The following is a 22,411-nucleotide window of genomic DNA, read 5'->3' as shown; positions in this document are numbered from 1 at the left end:
ACATCTTCTAATGTTTTCAAAGTTTAGTAGATGCTAAATAGTAACTTGAAATTTCACTTAGAAGTAAACATAGAAAACACTATTTCTTTGGTCTCTACATTTTAATGCTCATACTATTATGAAGGGAATATTAAATTAAACAAAATTGTATGGTTCCTGTATTTAAAAGTGTATGATTCTATGCTGCAATTTTCTTTACTGTTTGGATTCTAATTTCAAATGCTCTTCTTTCGGTGCAGTACTGTGCTAGGCTATATACAACAGCTCTGTTCTGATACCTAATTACTTATGTTTTTACCCAATCTGTATAAAAATATAAAGTGGTGGTTATTTCATAGAGAAAAACACCTTCTTAGCCTAAATATAGGTATTACTTCAGGACTGGATCTGAAAGACAATGTTTGTTAAACACTAAATTCTGGCTAAATTCAGGCTTAAGCAAAAAAAAAAAAAAAAAGGAGGGTCTGAATAGGTTTAGGTATCAGAACAGACTTTGCAATATAAACATAACCACATTTCACAAGTCTTTGTGTTTGAATAACCTTAATCTAACTTGAGAAGCAAATGATCTCTCATGTTAATGCTCTGGCTAATGTTAAGATTCATTACCTAATGTTTTTACTTTTTTTTGACAAATGTATGAAACATTTGCCTAATAATGTCATTGTACATTTTTCTAAAAGGCTCTCTACCAATAACATTAAAATCTTTGACTTTTTAGAGATTAAGCACATCCATTTTTCATGCTTTATGGGTAAATAACTCAAGACTCAAAACAGATTATATTTTTACTTCTATTCGTAGATAAGGTTAATACTCCTCAAGATTTGCTCTCAGTGTTGATCCCACAGTTCTCACACTGGCCAAGGATGCGGCCCTACCACTTCTATCTGTAGGCTCCCCGTGGCCATCCGCAGGTGTGGCTTCCTGCTCTGACAGGAAGTAAATAAGAGGATGCTGACCAAGAGATTTTCACCTACGTTTACACGTCTCCTTTGTAATGGGTGTCCTTCATCCATGTTCTGACACACCTACTGATCGACATGGCTGAACCCTCAGTCCCCCCGTGCTTGGCCTAAATTGTTAGGTTTATATTGCCCAACTGCATGTTTGGATTCTGGAACCCTGCCCGTTTCATTCTACAGATATTGTTTTGGTGTCTGACTCTTTGACTGCCCTTTGACTCATTCAACTTTCTCCTACGTGTGAGTTCTCAGGATTCCCATTTCCCTGGCGTGGGTCCACCTTATGCCCTTGCTGTAAATCTCCGGGGATGTGCCTTGACAAACATTAAGAACATAACAGAAAGGCTGGGGAGGCTGAGAAAAAGCCATGCTAAATATCAAACAGTGGAAGAGTTAGCAAGTAAACACGGCGTATCAGCACACCTCCATGGTACCCACAAGAAATTATTTACAGGAAGGGGAGTCATCCCCCACCAGGCAGGGAGAGTGATGACATCCCTGTGTCTCTTCCATCTTCCCATACTCTTAACACCGTGAGCCTGGAAAGTGAGATTCTGGTTGCAGGAGGGAAGAGATTCTAAAACCAGGTGAATTTCATTCTTGGGGGTTAGTTACTTTTTCTTCTGAGTTTTGGTAACACTCATCCTTATTTGCAGAAGGGGACTGATTCTGAAGAGCTAGAGGAGTTTTTCTCTGCCCACTGTTCCACCAACAGGGCTGTCCTTCAAAGGAACCAGCTTTATGCAAGGGTCTCAGGCTCTAAGCCCCACTTTCCACAATGTCATATTCGCTCTTGCTTCATGACTTTTTTCATGTTTTTCCTCAGCCAAGAATTCCTCCTTTCCTGTCAAGAAAACTGTGTCCTAGGGGCGCCTGGGTGGCTCAGTTGGCTAAGCGTCTGCCTTTGGCTCAGGTCATGATCCTGGGGTCCTGGGATCAAGTCCCTGCTCAGCAGGGAGTCTCCTGCTCCCTCTCCCTCTCCCCCTCCCCCCACTAATGCGTGCGCTCGCTCTCTCTCTCTAATAAATAAAAAAAAATCTTAAAAAAAAAAAAGAAAACCGTTGCGTCTTTAAGGACTAGTTTCTATGTCACCTCTGTTATTAATCTTTTGTTGACTACCTCAAGCTCTTTATCGTCCCTAAAATTCTTTCCACTGTCTATGTGACATGTTGGTTTGACAAACATGCAATTGTTGCATATTTCTTTTCTCCAGCAAAAGTCTAAGGTCCTTTTTTCTAAAATTTTTTTTTAAATTTAAATTCAATTTAATCAACATCTAGTATATCATTAGTTTCAGAGGTAGAGGTCAGCGATTCATCAGTTGCATAGAACACCCAGTGCTCATTCCATCACATGCCCTCCTTCATGCCCGTCCCCCCACCTACAGCAACCCTCAGTTTGTTTCCTATAGCTAGGAGTCTCTCAATGGTTTGCCTCCCCCTCTGCTTTCATTTTCTTTTTTCTGAGGTCCTTATTTAGAGTGACTTAAGTCGGCTGCCCGGTACACACATTTTCTCTTGTTTCTATGCTTTACACATGCTATCCACCCCTGTTTGGCTCCTCTATCCCTTCCCACCCCACCAACTTGACCAACTTCTAAAAGACCTTTAAGACTCCACTACCCCTGCTCTGAGAAGTCCACAATCCCCTTCTCCACTCCTACAAAGAACTGATGGGCGCCCGCTCTGTGCCGTGACCATACACACATCTCTACCACAGGGAGCACTCTGCGTACAACTGTCGCATGACTTCGCTTCTCCCCCGGGCACCTCAAGAGAAAACGTTCTGTCATATTTATCTTTGCACCCCTATGCCAATGCCTCTCCCATGGCATGTAATCAGTATCTGTCTCATTCCTTGAGAATCTGGAGTGTGCAGACGAAGCCGAGGTGGGATCGGGAGGCCGAGTCAGGAGTCCTGCAGGAGGAAAGGGGGCTGCCGCACTATGGGGCAGGAGCAGTGCTGAGGAATTCCAGCAGCTGGGGGCGGGCAATCCCTGTTAAGACTCCCACGTGTGTTATCTCGGGCAATTTATCTCCTTGTTACTTGTAGCAAGTTTCCTTTTGGGCCCTCCCCGGCCCTTTACAGAGAAAGTCCGCTGATCTGAGAGACTGGAATACAAAATTAGGACGCCAGAAAGGAGAAGCTAGGCTTTTTGGTGACACCAGGACCGTGCCGTCAGCTGCTGACTAGGAGGAGTACCCCCTGAATGGATCATGCAGGACAACTCAGAGCTCTAGCTTGTTCACTTTTTCTTTGTATGAGAGCCACACAGTGCCTTCCCTCAGAGAGCCTCAGAACTTTTTAAATGTGGCCTCGTTTGGGTAAATCCTAACTGCCTCAACAAAAAGATTTTTAAATGGGTACCTCTGACTTATCTAAAATGATATCATCATTGTGGAGGGGCGAATCTTTTTGAAATAAAAAAATCCAGGTTTTCAGTGGTGACCTAGGGGAAAGAATACTGTGCCCTCTGTCCATCATTTATTTCCTCATATTCTGAGTCAGAGTCAAAAACACATTTTCCCCTTTTCCCCACTGCCTTCTGCCCCCTGCCTGAAGCCCCAGATCTCTGTTGTGCAATGTGTTTCTGACCCACGCATCTGCTGGTGGCCGTGTTTGGACAAGAGCAGCTCAGTAGACAAGAATAAATACTACCCACTGGAATTATTTCCAGCCCTGCCCATTAGTCATCCCTGCAGACCAGGGGTCAGCAAACGATGGCCTGGGGGCCAAGTCCAGCCTGCTGCCCGTGGTTTCTTCTGTGCAAATGGCCTGTGGCCGCCTCTGTGCTAGGCAGCGCACCTGAGGGGTAGGACAGAGACCATCTAGGCTGCAAAGCTGAAGATATCCACCATCTGTCGCCACTGAAAAAGTTTGTTCACCCTTGTTCTAGAAAACCGGACGGGGGACGCTAGACAGTCTTAGTATTCGCTGAAGCCATGCTTTCGGATGTTTACAACAAGGCAAGCAGGAGAACCCAAAGCTTCCATTACCCATTTCTATTCGTTCGGGAGCCACACAGCGCCCATCTCTGAGACCCTCCGAGTTTCCGAGGCACGGCCTCATTCGGCCTTCCTGCGCCCTCCTTTCCTGAGCTCCTCCACTGTGCGGGCAGCCGCCTCCTCTAACAGCTCGCTACCCCCCGGATGCCCTCTGGGGTCGCTGGCCTCGTCTGGCAGTCTTCCTGGCCGCTCACTGACCCTCAGGCTGCCCTTCCCTTGATCCCCATCACATGAAAGCTACTGTCTTGACAACCTAATGTTTTTCCAACATCTTCCCTTTCAAACTGTGGCAGATCCACACGTTTTTGAAGAAGACAGCTGGAATGAAGGTCATGACCTCACGGGCCTCGTAGTCACCAATGTTGTCCTTCTCTCCCACCCCTGCTGCCTCCAGGCCGGCACTCAGCTGTCCAAGCCAAACCCTGAAAGGAAAGATGTCTGCATCCCTGTCCATGCCCACGGTGTGCTTAAAGTTAAATAATAAATCTCTAATACTTAATTCTATGCGTCAGAGCAGAGCAGCTCCATTCACGACACCAGCTGCTGGCTGAAGCCTCTCAGCCTCCCAGCCCCTCAGGGCAACTGACCTCTGTGTGCACTCACCCCCATCACATCACTTGGCCCTGAGGACAGGTAGAGCCTGTCCTCTTGAGAGGTGGTCTGATGTTAGGGTCTATGTCTAATGGTACAGTGAAGAACGGTATAGGGAAGAGCTGGGGGAGACTGCGCTTGATGCTGAACTTCCCTACTTACAGCGTTCTGTATTTTAGCATAATGATGTCACCTCCCTGCCCCTCACCTTCTCGCTTATAAGAAGGGGATAACAATATCTATTTCACTGGACTGCTGAAAGATTCAATGAAAAAATGTATGTAAAATGTTTCAAGTGCTTGGTACATACTGGCCACTCCATGGTACATACTCCGACTCAAAGGTGCGCGTGCGCACCACATTTAATGTTTATGTGCTGGTATGTATTTCAGCAAAAATCATTACCTACTAAGTGTCAGGCACAGTGCTGGGCACTGGGAATATGTACGCTAATGACCAAAAACAAGATGCTTCCCAAATCTGTGGAGCTTACAGAGAGGATATTTGCCTATAGGATTGCACATAAAATGCCCAAATGGCTCTTGGAAGCTGAATTTTGGACGTGAAAATGAAACTGATGATCTAGAGCATGAAGTAAGCCAGTGAATGAGCACAAGCAATGTTCACGTTTCCCTTCACTTTCCCTTCACTTTAATCTGGCAATTACAGATAAGAAACATCATGCTTGTTCTCTACCCTCCAAAACTGATGACTAAATTCAATGGAGAAAGAAAGACAAACTTCCAAAAGCTCCATGAGAATCTAGGATTAGCCCAGAATGGCACAGATGATGGGAACGAGTCTGTAGAAAGTTGTAGCATGAAAAGCATCTGGTAAACGATCCATTAACCTCTGCTTGGTTGCCAGAGAGAGTCCCTGAACCAAATTCCTTAATATGAAAGCGAAAGTAGATCTAGTTACATAGATTAGGGAAAGGGAAGAGAAGAACATGTAGACCTTGGTCGAGGAATAACGTATTTCACAGACATATATTCTCCTTCTGTTCCCGAGGACGTGTATTTGCTAGTGCCAGGGCTTTAAGCCTGAAAGTAATCAGGAAAGAAAGGGCTACGCTGATCACATTTTCTGTGGCTCTTCTCAGCCCCTCCTGCCACTGAGAGGTTTTATAAGCTGAAATCGGGAGGCAGAAATCTTGCCTGACCTAGCATGAGGCCTCCCTCGCAGCAGATTCGCCGACAGAGGCTTGTGGGATAGAAAACAAAGCCAAGTCATGTGCCAGCAACCTGCGGGAGGCTCTGCTGCTGTTCCTAAGCCGGTCAAGTCCTGGCTTCCAGGTTCTCATTCCCACTGGGATTAGGACCAGAACCAGAAAGTGCCCAGGTACTGACATACCCTTTAGGGAGAATACATTTTAAGGTTAAAAAAATCTTACAATTCTTTGTAGGTCAGTTGTTCAAATTATTAAATACCAACTCTGTGCCCTTCACTGTGATGAGCAAAGTGAAGTACTTTGGACCCATCAACGATGAGGGGAGCCAAGAACCACCGCCCCGTGTGACAGTGAATGATTCTTCACAGGAGCCGAGGGGACCTGTGACCAATGTCCGATGTTGCCAAGCCTGTTGACACACCACGAAAGCCCTGTGCTTGGAGCCATCTTCCTCTTCACCAGCGGGCATGACATTGTGTATGAGGTTCCACAACCAAGCTTTTCAGTCAGTGCTGTGGCCTCAGAGGAGCTGAGAGCTGCTACAATAGTCACAGTTTCCAAACACTCCAAGGCAGCAACGGGCTTTAGAAATTGCCTAGAGCCTTCTGACGTGTGTTTGGCTGGTCCAGGGTGGTTCTCCTGGAAAGAGGCCATGCTGTTGCTTAGAAGCCAGCAGAGTGCATGCCAGACTTTCAGTGCCCAGCAAGTAACGGAATTTTAATATCCAGGAATGAAGGAGGAGGGGAGAATAGCACCTGGAGTGACATCTACCGTTATACTGCTCTTGCACAGTGCATGGAAATCCCTCCTGAAATGCATCCGTCTTCACCGGCTCTTGAAATGTCAACAGCATTCACCTTGGATCCGCTGGCACTTTATACCATTGTACACAAGAGCACTGTCACATCACACCGCCAACCTGCAGCAAGACGCCGCGCCATTTTGGTTTGATTCATGGGCCTCAGAGTCAGACCTGGCTTTGGAGCCAGCCCTGCCACTGACTAGCTGAGTTACCCACCAGTGTAAAGCCTCGGTTTCTGCATCATTAAAATGGGGATGATGGCAAAATTGTTACAAAGATTAAATATTCTTTTATCCAATAATTCATGTCATACTTTTAGCATGATGCCTCCCGTGGTGAAAATGCTCTATGCTATATTTTTAAGAAGTACCTGATTTTATTTTATCATTAATGGTGAGTCTAGGAGATCCTGACTTAGTTTACTGGTTTTCTCTGAACAATTTGCGGCAGGATTTACCTTTCTGGGCATTTAGTAAGAAGATTCTTGATTGTTCTCCCGCTGCAAGTGGAAGATCCTGGGCACTAGGACGGATTGGGTTTGAGGTTAAAGCCTGATGTGACTCAGATGGCTGAAGATATGAATCACTCAAGCTGCTGTAGCCACTGGGTGATTTAATGACCTTTGTGTGAAGATGCAGAATGGTTATCCCAATGCTGTTTATAATTAGCGAAAAAAGGAGATAACTTCAAGTCTCTCACGGGTGGTGGAGTGAGTCGATGTTTTTCAGCTGCACTATCCAAAACAGTAACCACTAGTCACATGTGGCTACTTAAATTTAAATGTAGTAAATTAAATAAGATTAAAAAATTTCAGTTCCTCAGTTGCATTAGTCACCTTTCGAGTGCTAATAGCCACATGTGGCTAGAGGCTGCCACACTGGATACCACAGGTATAAAACATTCTGATCCTCATAGGAATTTCTGTGAAACAGTACTGCCTTATGACCATTACAATCAGCCTTTTATGGAATATTTAATAATATTATATATATTCATAATATAAGGGTAAGTAAAAACATCAAAATACAAGGTATTTGGTGGTAACACAAATTCAGATTGGTTGTAGTAATTTTAATTATCAATACCTTCATCAAGTTATGCTTTTTTCCCCCAGAGGAAACCCCAACCCTGGCCTCATGAAGGTCATTGTCTTTTTTTTTTTTTTAAGATTTTATTTATTTATTTGACAGAGATAGAGAGAGAGCATAAGTAGGCAGAGTGGCAGGCAGAGGCAGAGGGAGAAGCAAGCTCCTGGCTGAGCAGGGAGCCCGATACAGGGCTCAATCCCAGGACCCTGGGATCATGACCTGAGCCGAAGGCAGACACTTAACGGACTGAGCCACCCAGGCACCCCAGGTCATTGTCTTAAAGAGAAAGAAAATAGGAAGATTTATAGGTGCGCAGAAATTTAATGACATGGCACACACAGAGAAACCTAGTACATGGCACCTACTCAGTAACTGCTAATTGATTCAAAATCCAAATTGGAATCACCATACTGGGTCAGATGCAAGACCTAATTAACACTACATTCCATGGCCAACAGAGGTCTCCAAAGAAGCCATGATTCTCCTTCTGTCAGTATCTGTTATCCAGCCAACAGAGTCACAAAAATAACAATGGCACTTAAGAACCTGCAGCGCCTAAAGCAAAGAACTTTACAGAATATTCAGTAAATATGAAAAGGCCGTGAGGCCTCTCAAACATCAATAGAAAATCAACCACTACAAAAGAATGTCTCATGTATGTGTGATTAATCACTTTGGGAAACACTGCCCATAAAGAAAACCTCCAGCTAATTTAATTTGTACCCAACCTTCCCACTGTAAACAACTAAAAAAGCAATATACAAAATGTATAGTTTTAAAAAATCTTGAGTATCAAAATAGTGAGAAAATATATCTGGGAAAGATGAAAATTTAAAGAGGCAGTCTCAGCATTTGGGATCACTTTTATCTAAAGGATGCTTGTCAAGGCCAAAGAAGTATCTGAGAAGCTGAGCATCACTTTAGTAGCTTAGGGGGTCAAAAGTTGAAGTCCAGAGCCCACCAGGGATGGGTGCTCTGGTAAACCTCTACATTTTGTGCTATACAGAAATAAACCAGTCTTGAAAGGACTGCAATCCAGCTTTGAGCCATCTGGGCTGCCCAGAAAAATCCCAAGCCCTGAAAATGGACTAAAATGATCCCAGATTGGGGCGCCTGGGTGGCTCAGTTGGTTAAGTGGCCGATTCTTGATTTCAGCTCAGGTCATAATCTCAGGGTTGTTGGATCGAGCCCTGCATTGGCTCTGCACTCATGCGGGCTCTGCCCCTCCCCCCATTTGCACGAGCTCTCTAAAATAAGAAAAGAAATCTTTAAAAAAAATGATCCCAAATTATAATCCTCCAGGTACCTGACAGAAACATCGCTAACTTTCTCTAGCAGAAAAGATCATCATCCTAGGCCTTCAACTATTTCTACAAACAAATGTTTGAATATAACTGTTCATCATGCAATCATAAATGACCAGTCACACAAGGAGAGAGGAAAAATAATAAAAACAGCTCCTAAGGGGCTCAAGTTTAGAATGATCAGATATGGACTTTAAAATAACTATGTTTATGATGCTCAAGAAAATAAAAAATGTTATTAAAAACTTTGTGAAATAACTAAACATTCTAAAAAGTGACGGAACAGATTTGAAAAGAACCAAATGGAAATTCTAGAATTAAAAAATGCAGTAACTGAACTAACCCAATGGATGAGTTTGAGCGCTGACTGGACATACCTGAAAAGAGAATCTGTGAACTGTAAGACAGGTTTGGAATGAAGTATGGAAAGGCCAAAGTAGGAATAAATAGAAGAGAGCAAGGGAAACAGGGTACTTTTCTAACACTGCAATCCCAGGAGAAGTGAGCCAATGGGATTTCAAAAATAATGGCTGAGGATTTTCCCACGAGTCCACAAATTCATGAAGTCCTAGCAACCTCAGGCAGAAAAAAAAAAAAGGAAAGAAATCCACCTCTGAAATCATATTAAAACTATAGAAAATTTAAGATAAAGAGGAAACTCTTAAAAACAGTCAACAATAAAAGATTACATTTAGAGGAACAACAGTTAGTATGATTACTGACTTATCAACAGTAACAATGGAAGCCTGGAGACAATGGGACCTATCCTCAATGGAAAGAAAATCACTGTCAACGCAGAATTCCATTCCCAATAAAAATATCCGTCAAGAATGAAAATGAATAAATGATTTTCAGACAAACAAAAACTAAGAGAATTCTTTACTGGCAGACCCACATTTAAGAAGACCCTGATGAGGGGCGCCTGGGTGGCTCAGATGGTTAAGCGTCTGCCTTCGGCTCAGGTCATGATCCCAGGGTCCTGGGATTGAGTCTCCCATCAGGCTCCCTGCTAGGCGAGGAGCCTGCCTCTCCCTCTGCCTCTGCCTCTCTCTCTCTCTGACTTTCATGAATAAAAAAAAAAAAAAGAAGAAGACCCTGATGAGTATTCTTCAGGCGAAAGAAAAGTAATCCCAGAGGGAAGGACAGAGATGCAAAAGGAAGGAAAAGCAATCAAAGTGGAGAAGTTAGCAGGTTGAATTCTGTACAAGGATGTGATGTGGAAGAACTACACGGAACTGACTGACAGGGCGAAGTTATCTTGTTCCTATACAAGTTAGAAATTATATCAGGCAATCTTCTGAAAGAAAAGAGTTAAACCCTATTTTTGCATGGAATGTATTTTTTACTGTTTTGGGGTGGAGAAAAATAAGATGCCATGAAGAAAAAAATCAACAGATTCTACATGATTTTTTAAATATAAATAGTCAAGGAAAGAACTTACAAAGTAGTAACTGAGAGAAAATATTTACAAGAGTTTATCAGCTAAGATCAGGTTCAGCTACATGTGGAATGGAATGTAGGGGTGGAAGGAGGTAGGGTAGATGGTTTTTTTGAGGTATGAGGTACTATTAAACCACATATTTATTATTAATTGATAAAAACAGATAATGAGTTAAGACAGAAAAATTAAGAGAACTGTTTGATGAATGTAGAATTATAATTTGGTCTGGGAGCCAGTAGCTTTTTTTGTTTTCTGTTATGTGAGTTGAAACTATATTATAAAAGCAAATTTGTGATATTTTATGATACCAGAGTAAGATAAGGAATAGCCCTTTCCAGTGGCTTTTTAAAAAATTTTTAATACTTATATTTTCAATATAGTTTAATATTTCAGCATAGACTAAACGTCCCTTAATGTCCCTCCTATCCCTAGAATTTTATTTTATTTTTTTAAAGATTTTATTTATTTGACAGAGAGAGACACAGCGAGAGAGGGAACACAAGCAGGGGGAGTGGGAGAGGGAGAAGCAGGCCTCCCGCTGAGCAGGGAGCCTGATGCAGGGCTCGATCCCAGGACCTTGGGATCATGACCTGAGCCGAAGGCAGACGCTTAACGACTGAGCCACCCAGGTGTCCCTATCCCTAGAATTTTAACATTTATCCTAAATGCAATAGGAATTTCACTCCTGAATCACTGAGATGGGAGTTCTTTGTTCTAAGCGTAGGCCAACAGGGCTGCCAATGACTCTCTTCCATTGCTCTGAAAGGACATGATTACCAAACAGAATTATTTCATCAACAACAGTGCTGTTGTTGATGGAATCTAGTTTTCCAGTCCCCTTTTTTTCAAAGTATCTCTATACATGCCCCTTTGCTCTCTCTCTCTCTCTCTCTCTTTTTTAAACACCATCCTGAAATGATAGTTTATGTCAATGGCTGAAATGGATCATCAGTTCAGGAAGGTTCTGTGTAGGCAGGAATAGCTGGATGGTAAAGCAGACATTTGGCATCAACTGCATTTTATTCAGAGTGCATCAAGCTTCCAGGCAAAAGTGAGAAAGAATAAAATTGGCAGTTGGCCTCACTCACCTGCCGGAGCTTGGTTCCTACCATGGAGGCACTGCTGTCAAGCACAAATACCACGTTCTTGGGCAAAGGAGGTAGGTCTTTGGGAGCAAAGTAGTGCACAAAATAGCCATTTAGAACCTGGTGGAGGAAGAGAAAGTAAAAATATGCCTGGAATAGGCAGGAAAACTATGGAAAATGGACAGTCTGTATAACTTCTACAATGAATGAAACACATGAAACAGATTTTATAAAGATAAAATCATCCCTTTAAAACTTGCCGCCTATGTTGACTAATTCGATTTTAATTAACCACCCCCTAGGGCCCTTGCCACTTGGAATTCCTGCTTCCTAATATGTGGTTTTTACAAGTTGAGATGTCAAAGTTGTCTACATTCTGGATGCATGCTAATGCATCTTAATATTCCCACCCTGTCTCTGGAGCCATAAAACCTAAAGGGAAATGAGCCATGGACCAGGCTCTCTTAATTAAAATTGAAGATGAACTAAAATTCTAACTTCATCTAAAACACCACAGGGAAAATTACATTACAGATTTCATTTGCTCTCCAGATTACTGAAGCAGGAAATAGGAAGGGAACACCCTAGTCCCCTTGGAGACATATTTTAGGTTAAAACAAATTTCTAAGAACCAGAAAGTTCCCCCTCCCTTAGATAAAAACTGGAATCCTCATTCTGAGTCTAACTAAAAGTATCAAGCAACTAACACAAAATGGCAACAATGAGCCCATTACCTGGATGTCCCCAATGCTCTGTTCCCTGTTGACATCATATCTAATGATGAAATCTCCCAAAACGCCATTCTGAGCAATCCTGGCTTGTTGGACCACACTAGGCTTAAAAGTGACTTTGGCAAAAGTGTCATTTTGGTTGATAACAGTAGAAGGAGGCGGCCCAGAATCGACTGCAAACAAGATATAAACATAATTCATAACTGCATGTATCAATATTTTTTTTGGAAAAGAAGCAGGGCTGTTTTGCATGGACACACGGGCTAGACTTTATTTTATTGCAGGTTTATATTCCACATGAATTTCACAGACTTCATACCAATAATCCATCACAGTGCAAGAGATGTTAGAGATTTCACCTTTATGCCTTCTTTTTCATCTTTTATGTGAATTTTTTAAACACACAAAAGTAGAGAGAATAGTAAAATGAACCCCCATGTACGTTTCACCCAACTTTAACAATTATCAACCTCTTATCAATCTTTCATATCTGTTTTTATGAATCCCCTCACCATCTCTTACTAGAGTATTTTAAAACAAATCCCAGACATCATATTTCATCTGTAGATACTTCAGTATGTACCTCTAACTATAAGGACTTTTTTCTACATAACCACAAATCACATCATCACAAATTACAAAACCAATGCTCAATGTCATATTATCCCCGAATATACTCAGTCTGTATTGAAATTCTCCTGATTCTTTAGAATGTGTCTTGATATGGCTGATTCCTTCGAATCTGGATCAAAAAAAGGCCAGACCACACACCACATTGGGTTTATGTTTCTTAAATCTCTTTTAATTTACAAGTGTTTCTTCTAAGGCTATGTAAACGTGTTGTAAAACCCTGGTTATCTGTCCTGTGGAGTTTCTCACATTCTCACATTTTCATGATTGTTTTGTCTTATCTTTTAACTTCCTCCTTGATTCCCCTGGTTTCCATCCTTGGTTTGCGCTGTAACATCTGGGGGAACTAGAAAAAAATACCAATATCCAGGCCAAGAGCTCATTTAATTGGTCTGGGACGTAACCTGGGCATCAGAAATTCAAAAATCCCCCATGTGAGTCTACTGTGCAGTCGATGTTGAGAACCCCAGCTCCATGTTCTCTGCTTCCCTGCGTTCTGGTAGGGAAGTCAGAGGCTTGCTTAGATGCAGGTCAGTACCACTGACAAGAACACCTCAGGTGATGAGGTGAGGCTGAGTGCTTACCCTTTTTCACACCAGAAGCACACAGTATCTACCTGTCTGCTCTCAGCTGTAGTAAGAAAGATGGTGGGCTCCCATATTGTCAATCTGATCACCCATTATAAAGCTCCTCATCGATCTTTCACTTCATAGTTTTACCAGACACTGTCAATGTCTGTCTGGATCATTCCATTAGAGTATAAATGGGTGGGGTCTAATTCTATCACTCCTTCTATATGGAAGTCTTCCAGAAGAAACACCTACCCCCACCAATCTTTTGGTTGCCCTAACATACTGTTTGTCTAGAAAGTTTATGGCTCTTTAAAAAACAAAACAAGACAAAACTCCCAAAGTTTCCCCTAGCATAAATCTTCAAACATAAATTAGACTTACAGAAAGATAAATCCATAAATGGATTTTATATGATTTAAGAAAAATTAGTGGGATGAAAGATTAAGTACAGCACAGCCCGTTTTTTACTCCTGACCTTCCTGACCAACAGGAAATTACTTTGCAGACTACCCACCTTTATAAATCCAAACACCACCAAGTCTATATACTTAACAACAGAAATTCAAATTTTTTAGCTCTGCATGTGCCACGAGGAATATAAAAATAAAACGGAGGATACATAAATGTCAGTATATGTGGAGACTTTATCCAGATACTGAATCAAAGCCAGGCTTAAAACTGCTGCAAAGTATCTGATCATTTTTTTTTAAATCTATTCAAGTTGATGCCATGCATAGAGTGAGCTGATCAGCAATCTCCCATCCCTAATTAGCAAAATAAAATAGGAAATAAGGCACAATTTGCCCATGGTAATTGGTACGTAAGAATAAACTTCCTCTTGCTAAGGGTTTATTAGACATTAAAATCAAAGGAAGTTTAAACATTTCCTTCCACAGAACAGACAATTATTTTTCAGAGACAATTTAGGTGTAACCTTAACAGGAACCACAGGGCAGAACTGATTCTTCTATTATTTGCACCCACTGAGGGCAGAGGTTTCAGAAGCGACCAGAAAGCCAGCAATTAGGAGATCTTCTTCTTATTGAAGACAGTTGTATGAAAGATAATATGCTTCCAACAGATCTGCCCATCTGAGGAAGGAGCTGGGAAAATCTCAATGGCACGTTGACAAGTGCCGGCCTCCGGCTCACCAGCACGGGCGACAACACCTGAGAACCACCACAGAGACGAGAGGAAGAAAGGCTGAAAATGGAAAGGTTTTTGAAAGAGAAGGAACCTGCATGCTCTTCCGGGTCAGTCTCTCACTGGTGATGACTGGTAAAGCAGCAAGAGTGAGAGGCATGATAACACAGCTGAGAACTCGGAATCACGAATGAGTCAGAAGGACCTGCATTCGATACTGGCTCAACCTCTCTTTACCTGTGAGACTTTGGGCAAGTTACCGAGCTTTCATTACCTCATCTGCAAAATGGGTTAATGGTCTACCAAAATCACACTACTGAAAAGGTCAAGTGATGTCATGGACCGTAGTCCCCCCTTATCCCCACCCTTACCCCTGTATATACTATGCTTTTTTGAACACATACATATGTATCCACAGTTTAATTTATAAGTTAGGCACAGTAAGTGATTAACAACAACAGCTAATAATAAAATACAATTATTAGAACATACTGCAATAGGAGTTATGTGTATGTGGTCTCTCTCTCAAAATATCCTTCTTAGGATGACGTGAGAGGGTAAAGTGCCTACGTGCTGGATGAAGCGAGGTGGGGGACGTAGGCACTGTGACGCAGCATGAAGCCCCTACTGCCTTCTGACCACCCGTCAGGAGGAGGGCCAGCTGCTTCCAGGACCATGCGTGATCGGGGATAACAGTGACTGAGGGACACGAAACCACGGGAAAGGGGGATGACTGTACTTGGGCTGGTCTGATTCGTGCCAGCCGATGCTATTATAAACCTTAAAAATATACAAAACAGGAAAAGGGCCAGGGAATTAAATGTAAGACAATTCAACAGATGAAACTTGGGACAGTACATGAAGCAAAGAGGAAAGAACTAATGCTGTCTATACGGCATCTCGTAGTCATTTTGAACATAGATACAGAAGAGAATACTCTCTAGACCTCCATTTACATACAGCTCAAGAGCAAGCACGACTTGTCCAATGATGGTGAAGAATGGTAGCCACCTTTGGGGGGTGAGTACCTACTGGGAAAGGGTGCGGCAGTCCTTTGGGGTGGTGAAAATACTCTGTCTTGGCCTGGAAGTAGCTGTCTGGGTGTATACACATGTGAAAATTCATCAAGCTGTACACATGAGATTTATACACTTTATTCTACATGTACCCCAATTTTTAAAAAATCGGAACTCGTTGGGAGTTGGATGGCAGAACAGAATGAACAGGCATTCCCTAGAACGGAACAGATCAACATTAGTTGCCAAACAGAGCCTATCTGCTCTTTTCCTTAGGATAAGTCTGTTGTGTAGGCATTTATATGGGGATTAGGTGTATTCAGAGTAATTCCAGCTGGCAGAATTAGGACTGAGGTAGGGTTACTGGGAAGCACTCTTTGTGCAGCCTCAAAAAGCTCTAGGAAAGATGTCCCCTGTGGGCAGAGGCAGCAGTCACAGCCCACCTCGCTGGAAGTGTTCAAGCAAACCCTGGCTGCATCGGTCACGGGCGGGAATGGTGCCGAGCGCCTCTCGTGACGTGGCCTGGGACCAGCAGCAGCGGCATCACCTGTGCACTTGCTAGAAACACAAATTCTTGGGCCCACCCAGAAACTCTGAATCCGAAACTCTGGAGGGGGTACCCAGAAAGCCGTATTTGATTAAGGCTTGCGGGTGAGTCTGGTTCCTGCACAGAGACAATGGTCACATGCCCTTGGTGTATGTAATTGGGTGTATGTAAATGTAACTAGATTATCTCCAACTTTAAAATTCTACGTTAGATTCGACCCTCTTTATACTATCGGCATGTACCTACTCCCTACGCTTCCTTGTTTCAAATCTCTCTCATTGAAATGCTCTTTACAACTCCCCTGAATTAATACCATTCATGGTTGAGTGAAAGCACTGAGGATTAAAAAGTATAATTTCTCTCTTCATAATTCATTTGACTGGGGTCTTTGATATAAGCCATGAGAAAGATAGCGTGTTATTATTTTGGTTTCCTACTGACCTCTGATGTTTGCTGGTTCACGATGAAAATTCATGAGATTCCTCTAAATGGGCTTATTTTCTATGCCCAAAGAGTGGGTTGATTCCCACTTTGGTTAAATACCAAGAAGCTTAACTCCTGGGGTCGACTTCCACCCATTAAGTATCAGACAGTCAATGTGACCCAGTGAATTTTCCATTAACTATCAAAAAAAAAAATTTGCCGGGAAAAATTCCAGAGCAATAACTCTAGAAAATAAAATCCTCTTTTTATCAGAGAAGGAAAAAACCTTTTCATCAACGAGGTTAATCTAGGCTGCCCCAGAGTTACTGACCAACATCTCAAACCAGAATAATACTGTTTAGCTTTTCCTTGTGTGAATCGTGGTTTGTCTTGCGGATGGCCACAAAACAGCTCATGAGCACAATGAACTTGATTCGCAGGCCCTCCATGGTCACGTGTGCTCTAAACATAATGAAGAGTGCAAGGGAAGAGGCCTGGAGCAGACCAAAAGAGTGAGACTCTGACCTACTTTTCTAATGAGAGCCCACACGTCTCTTCCTGCTCTTGGCTTTCTCTCCTCAGTGCCCACTTTGTTAGGGGAAGGAGTGCGGTGCCGTGATTGCTCTGGATTGGAGAAAGCCAAGTCTCCTCACGTCATCTTCCCGCTTTGATGCAAGCGTCTGTGCTCCTGTGCAAGATGACCTTCTGTGGCCCACCAGGGAATCAAGCGCGTCCTCGGGAAGGTTCGCTAACCACTCCTTCTCCACCCACTCTTCCCCGCTCCTTGGGTCACCAGCATCCCCAGGATGCGCTCTTCCTGTCTAGAGCCCGGTCTTTTTGAACAAGAAGATACATGTCATTTTAGAAGCTGCATAATACCAAAGAAAGTGGGGTCTAAGTTCTGACAGACTCAAAATGACTGACTTAATAACTCCGAGCCTCAGTTCCACATCCATTCAACTGGAGTAAATCCACATCATAGATGTCAGAGCTAAGTGAGATCACATATATAAGGCACCGAGCATGGTGCCTGGCACACAGTAGATGCTCAATACATATTATTAGCCCCCAGCCTCTGCCCCTTCTGAAGTAGCCCTTATACTCTTTGTATAGGATGAGAGGCAACTCATGAGGAAAAAAAAATACTCTTTGATAACATACAGTTTACATTTTTGCCATAATATGTGTCTCCATACAACCGAGAGCTTAGTAAAAACAAAATAATCATTATTTGGAGGAAAAAAGATAAATCATAATAAACATTCATAACAGGGAGTTCAAGAATATTTATAGAGATAACAATCTTTATAAAGTATAATGGAGTGGATAGCTTCCCAAGAGGTCCCTGAAATTATATACAGAATTTTGCATAAAAGAACACATGTGTGTATTCTTTCTGGACAGAGGGCCCGTAGCTTTCCCTAGACTCTCCAAGGAGTCTACATAAGGTTAAGAAGCAAGTACACAAATGCTATTAAATATTCTTCCCACTGATTCTGTCTTGTAATGACAAAGCACTTCATATATTTTAGAGAACGCGTATGTCTTTAATTTTGTCCTGGAACATGGATGTTATTCACAAATAAACATTCTCCTCCTAGACAACCACATGGGGACAAACGGAAGTCAATTGCTATGTAACGAGTCTAAAGGTGAAAAGATTTAGGAGCAAAGAACCACAGTCAAGGATATCAGCTGGAAGCTATGCCCTTTGGGGTCAACTGACAGTTTCCTGTCTCCTTCCTGTGGACCCTGGGTTTGCTGACTGTCAGAGGAAAGGGGCCAACACCTGGTGCTTTTACAAAAGGATTTCCAAACAAACACTGCCTGCTCATTTCCCTTGGAAAAGGGGCTAAATTGTCTATGTTTGTTTATGTAGCCTGCTCACCTGGACCCCCGTGGGGAGATTACTTCAATATAGGGCAGTCAAAAGTATTGCGAATAACTGGGCAACTACGTTTTGATGGTAGCAGTACAGAAAAAAATTCAAGCAAATTGGCAGAGTATTAAAAGAAAAAGCGATGAGGAAGCAATGTACAGCATGGTGACTCTAGTTAATAATGCTGAATTGTACATGTGACAGATGCTAAGAGAGGAAATATTAGGTTCTCCTAGGTGGCTCAGTCAGTTAAGCATCTGCCTTCGGCTCAGGTCATGATCCCAGGGTTCTGGGATCGAGTCCCATGGGGGGCTCCACACTCGGTGGGGGAGTTCACTTCTCCCTTTGCTGCTCCCTCTGCTTATGTGCTCTCTCACTCTCTCTCTCAAATAAATAAATAAAATCTTTAAAAAAGAGAGAGAGAATAAATCTTAAAAGTTCTCATCACAAGAAAAAAATTTCCATAACTATGTGGTGATGGATGTTAACTAGACTTAGTGCGGTGATCCTTTTGCAACATATGCAAATACAGAATCATTATGCTGAAGCTAATATAATGTGTGTGAATCACACTTCAATGAAAAATATATATTGGCGAGGTCTCAGGGGAAAAAGCAGTAAAGTTGGGCAATAAAGATGAGAAGGAATCTGCTTAAATACCTTCATAAGCCCCCTAGTATCGTTTTCTTATGGGAAAGGGGTTTTGTCCCCTAGACTGGTAATAGGTATTTTAAATCCTTTTGGAAAATAGCATCACACAGACATGAAGGCAACATGTAGCATAAAATACTAATGCAAATTGACAGCTGGAAGAGTTCCAATTCAACTCTATCACTTTATAATTAAGTGGCACTTGCCCAAATTTCTTAGAAAATTTGCCTTCTTCGCTACTCAATGCTTTTTCTTCCTAAAATAATACATTCCTGAGCCTCAGTTGGCCTTATGTGACTGACCTGACTTTCCCTGAGAAACTACACATGAACCAAGTCAACTCTCACATATTCTGTCCACAGTTACCCCCTAAAAGCATGTGTTATGTCACTTCATGATATCGTTTTGTGTCCATGGAAGACCTTAAATACTAGCTGCTCTAAGCATCTGAAACTAAACCAAATGGAAGCCTACCAAAAATGGTACCAGAGCAGCAGAGGACTCTAAGATCGAGAGATTTATGTTAAACGCCTCTACATTGCCCTCCTGCATGAAACTGGAACACGGTCCAGTCACTGGGAAAACCTTCATGGGATTTCAAAGATTCAACCTGCCAGGTTTTCTTTTGTTATTATTCAAAACTGCCAACTCTACACACCCACCAGGATGACTGCTATCAAAAAGACAGAACATAACTAGTGTTGGAGAGGATGTGGGAAAACAGGAACCCTTGTGCACTGTGAGTGGGATTGTGAAATGGCACAGCACTACGGAAGAGAGTACGGAGGCTCCCCCCAAATTAAAAATAGAACTACTAGATGATCCAGTAATTCCACTTTGGGGTATATGCTCAATAAAATTGAAAGCAGGATCTCAAAGATCATATACGCCATGTTTATATAAGCAGCACTATTCACAGTAGCAAAGAGTGGGAACAACCCAAGTGTTCTTCAACAAAACGTGGTCTATGCATACAATGGACTATTTTTCAGCCATGGAAAGGAAGGAAATCCTGCTCTATGCCACAATATGGCCGACCCCAGAGGGCATTACACTAAGTAAAATAAGCCAGTCACAAAAAGACAAATACTGTGTGGTTCTACTTACATGAGGTGCCTAGAGTAGTCAAACTCACAGAGACAGAAAGGGAATTGGTAGTTGCCAGGGGCTGGGGGTGGGGGGGGGGGGGTGGGCAACAGGGAACTGTTGTTAAATAGGTACAGAGTTTCAGTTTGGGAGGATGAAAAAGTTCTGGAGATTGGTTGCACAACAAAGTAAATAAACCCAACACTGTTCACCTGTACTTAGAACTGGTTTAGATGGTTAATTTGACATTGTGTGTTTTTTACCATAATTAAAAACTTTTTTAATTTTTAAGAATTGCTGACTGTAAGTTCTTCAAGGGCAGTGACAATGTCTTAGACACACTGAGGTTCCAGGCATCTAGTACACCTGCCAGGAATGTGGTGAGAACTCAAGACAAGCTTGTTGAACACTTAACATGGAGGTGACTCAACACATTGGCACACAGTTGGGCAGATGAAGAGGGGAGTCTCTCAAGAGAATCCATCTTGAGAGTGTTTTGGTGGGCGTGGCAGATGCTCTCAGTAACCCATGTCCCGTGCCATGGATGCATCTCTGGCTTCAGCCACAGCTATGGTGGACAGTGCCACATGCCCAGACAACATTCCACCTCATACACCAAACAGACAGCAGGAAAAAGGAATAGATAGAGTGTGGTCTCCTCGAGAAGAATAGGTTGCTCACCAACGTCAAGTTCAAGAGAGAAGACCACCCTCCTAGGTCTCTCAGAACCATCCTGCTCACAGCTGGCCTTGACTGAACTACAGCCCATGGCAGAAAAAACAAGATAACATGGTTCTCATATCAGCATTAAAAACAAAACAAAACCAACTCTGGAGCCAAATGATTCATACCTGAATAATTTCTGCACTGAACAATGCTGGAAACCCTCACTTAACAACCAGATTATTATTTCCTGGCAAATGTACAGAGGCCAAACAGGGCCATTCCCTTCCAGCTGTAGAGTGGAGACTGGATCTGGGGGAAGAATACAGAGCAGCAGGGAGTTGGAACCAGGGGTGAACCATCAGTCACAGTGCAGTCCCCTAAAAGAGCAGAGCTGCCAGATTTAGCAAATAAAAACACAGGATACCCAGTTAAATCTGAATTTCAGATAAACAAGAAGAGTTTTTTTTTTTTTTTTTTTTTTTTTTTTTACCGTAAGTATGTCCCAGAGATTGCATGGATATAACTGTCCATCTGAAATTCAAATTTAACTAGCATCCTGTATTTTATCTGGCAACCCAGGAAAAGGAGATCTGTGTATTTGTAACCAGTCTTCTGGAACCGTATTCTGCCTCCTAATCCCCCCTTCACAACAAAATAAGAGCTATGCCCAAGATCTGGCAAAATTAACCAACTTAAACCAGGAGAGTGTTGAAAATCTAGTTGCATCCTTTTTTTTTTAGTCCTTTGCCCATATCTTAATTGAGTTGTGTATCTTTTTTTGGTTGAGTTGTAGGAATTCTTTATATATTCTGGACACCAGATGCTTAGACATATGATTTGCAAATATTTTCCCCATTCTGTAGGTTGTCTTTTTAGAACGTATTTTAAGAGCACAAACTGATACTCTAGCTTTCTTCTGTGTTCTTGAGTATGGGCCGCCATCAAAGATGAACCATATACTGGGAGAAAATGAAGATGGTCTTCTAGCTCCTGAAACTAAAATTTCCTTTTATTGTCAGATTAGGGTGACTTCACATGAGTCCATTGGTTTTGACAAAGATGAGGAGTTGAGATTTACTCAGGAACTCCAGCTGGGAAGCTTGGAAACAGAGTCAGCAACCCAGGACTAGAGTTTTAGGGAATAAAGAGGTAGGAATGAAGCCAAATAACACTTGAAAACAAGAAGGCAATCCTCTGATGAGGAACATGAACTCACACCCTCAGGATTTTACAATCTTCTATGTACTCAGTTCAGTGGGTAAGGGCATGAAGTTGGAGTCAGACAGCTCTATGCTCAGATTCTGTTTCTAACAATAATTAAATATGAGTCCTTGTTCCTATTACTTGAACTCTGCAAGCCTTAGCTCCTTCACAAATACAATGGGGATAAAGAGTACAACCCAAGAAGGCTGTTAGAAAGGTTGAATGAGATACAATACAGCAAGTGCTGAGTCTAGCACCAAGCACACAGTAGTCCTAATCCAGAAGCACATCCCTAAGGATGGGAATGGGTCCAGTAGTCAGAGATTTGCTTTGAGAAATTCCAGAAGTCTGATCTCTTAGTGGCAGCCAGATCTAGGAGAGGAATGTACTGGCATGGGTCCACATTCACACA

The 22,411-nt window shown here is 42.3% G+C and overlaps 1 protein-coding gene across 2 annotated transcripts in view; it reads right to left on the bottom strand.

Moving 5' to 3' along the window:
• ITIH5 (inter-alpha-trypsin inhibitor heavy chain 5) overlaps positions 1–22,411 on the bottom strand; it is a 78,657-nt gene that overhangs the window by 19,115 nt on the left and 37,131 nt on the right. For both annotated transcript variants that reach the window (XM_073879938.1, XM_025853562.2), the window contains 2 exons: positions 12,187–12,356; positions 11,456–11,572 (listed from right to left, as the gene is read on the bottom strand). In XM_073879938.1, coding sequence (XP_073736039.1) covers positions 11,456–11,572; positions 12,187–12,356 — 287 coding nt within the window. The remainder of the gene's footprint in view (positions 1–11,455; positions 11,573–12,186; positions 12,357–22,411) is intronic.

Source organism: Callorhinus ursinus, unplaced genomic scaffold, assembly GCF_003265705.2.
Source record: "Callorhinus ursinus isolate GAN/ISIS: 27379988/994484 unplaced genomic scaffold, GSC_fseal_2.0 scaffold36, whole genome shotgun sequence".
Taxonomy (NCBI): Eukaryota; Metazoa; Chordata; class Mammalia; order Carnivora; family Otariidae; genus Callorhinus; species Callorhinus ursinus.
The sequence above is the reverse complement of the archived record's forward strand: the minus strand, read 5'-3'. Positions and strand labels throughout refer to the sequence as shown.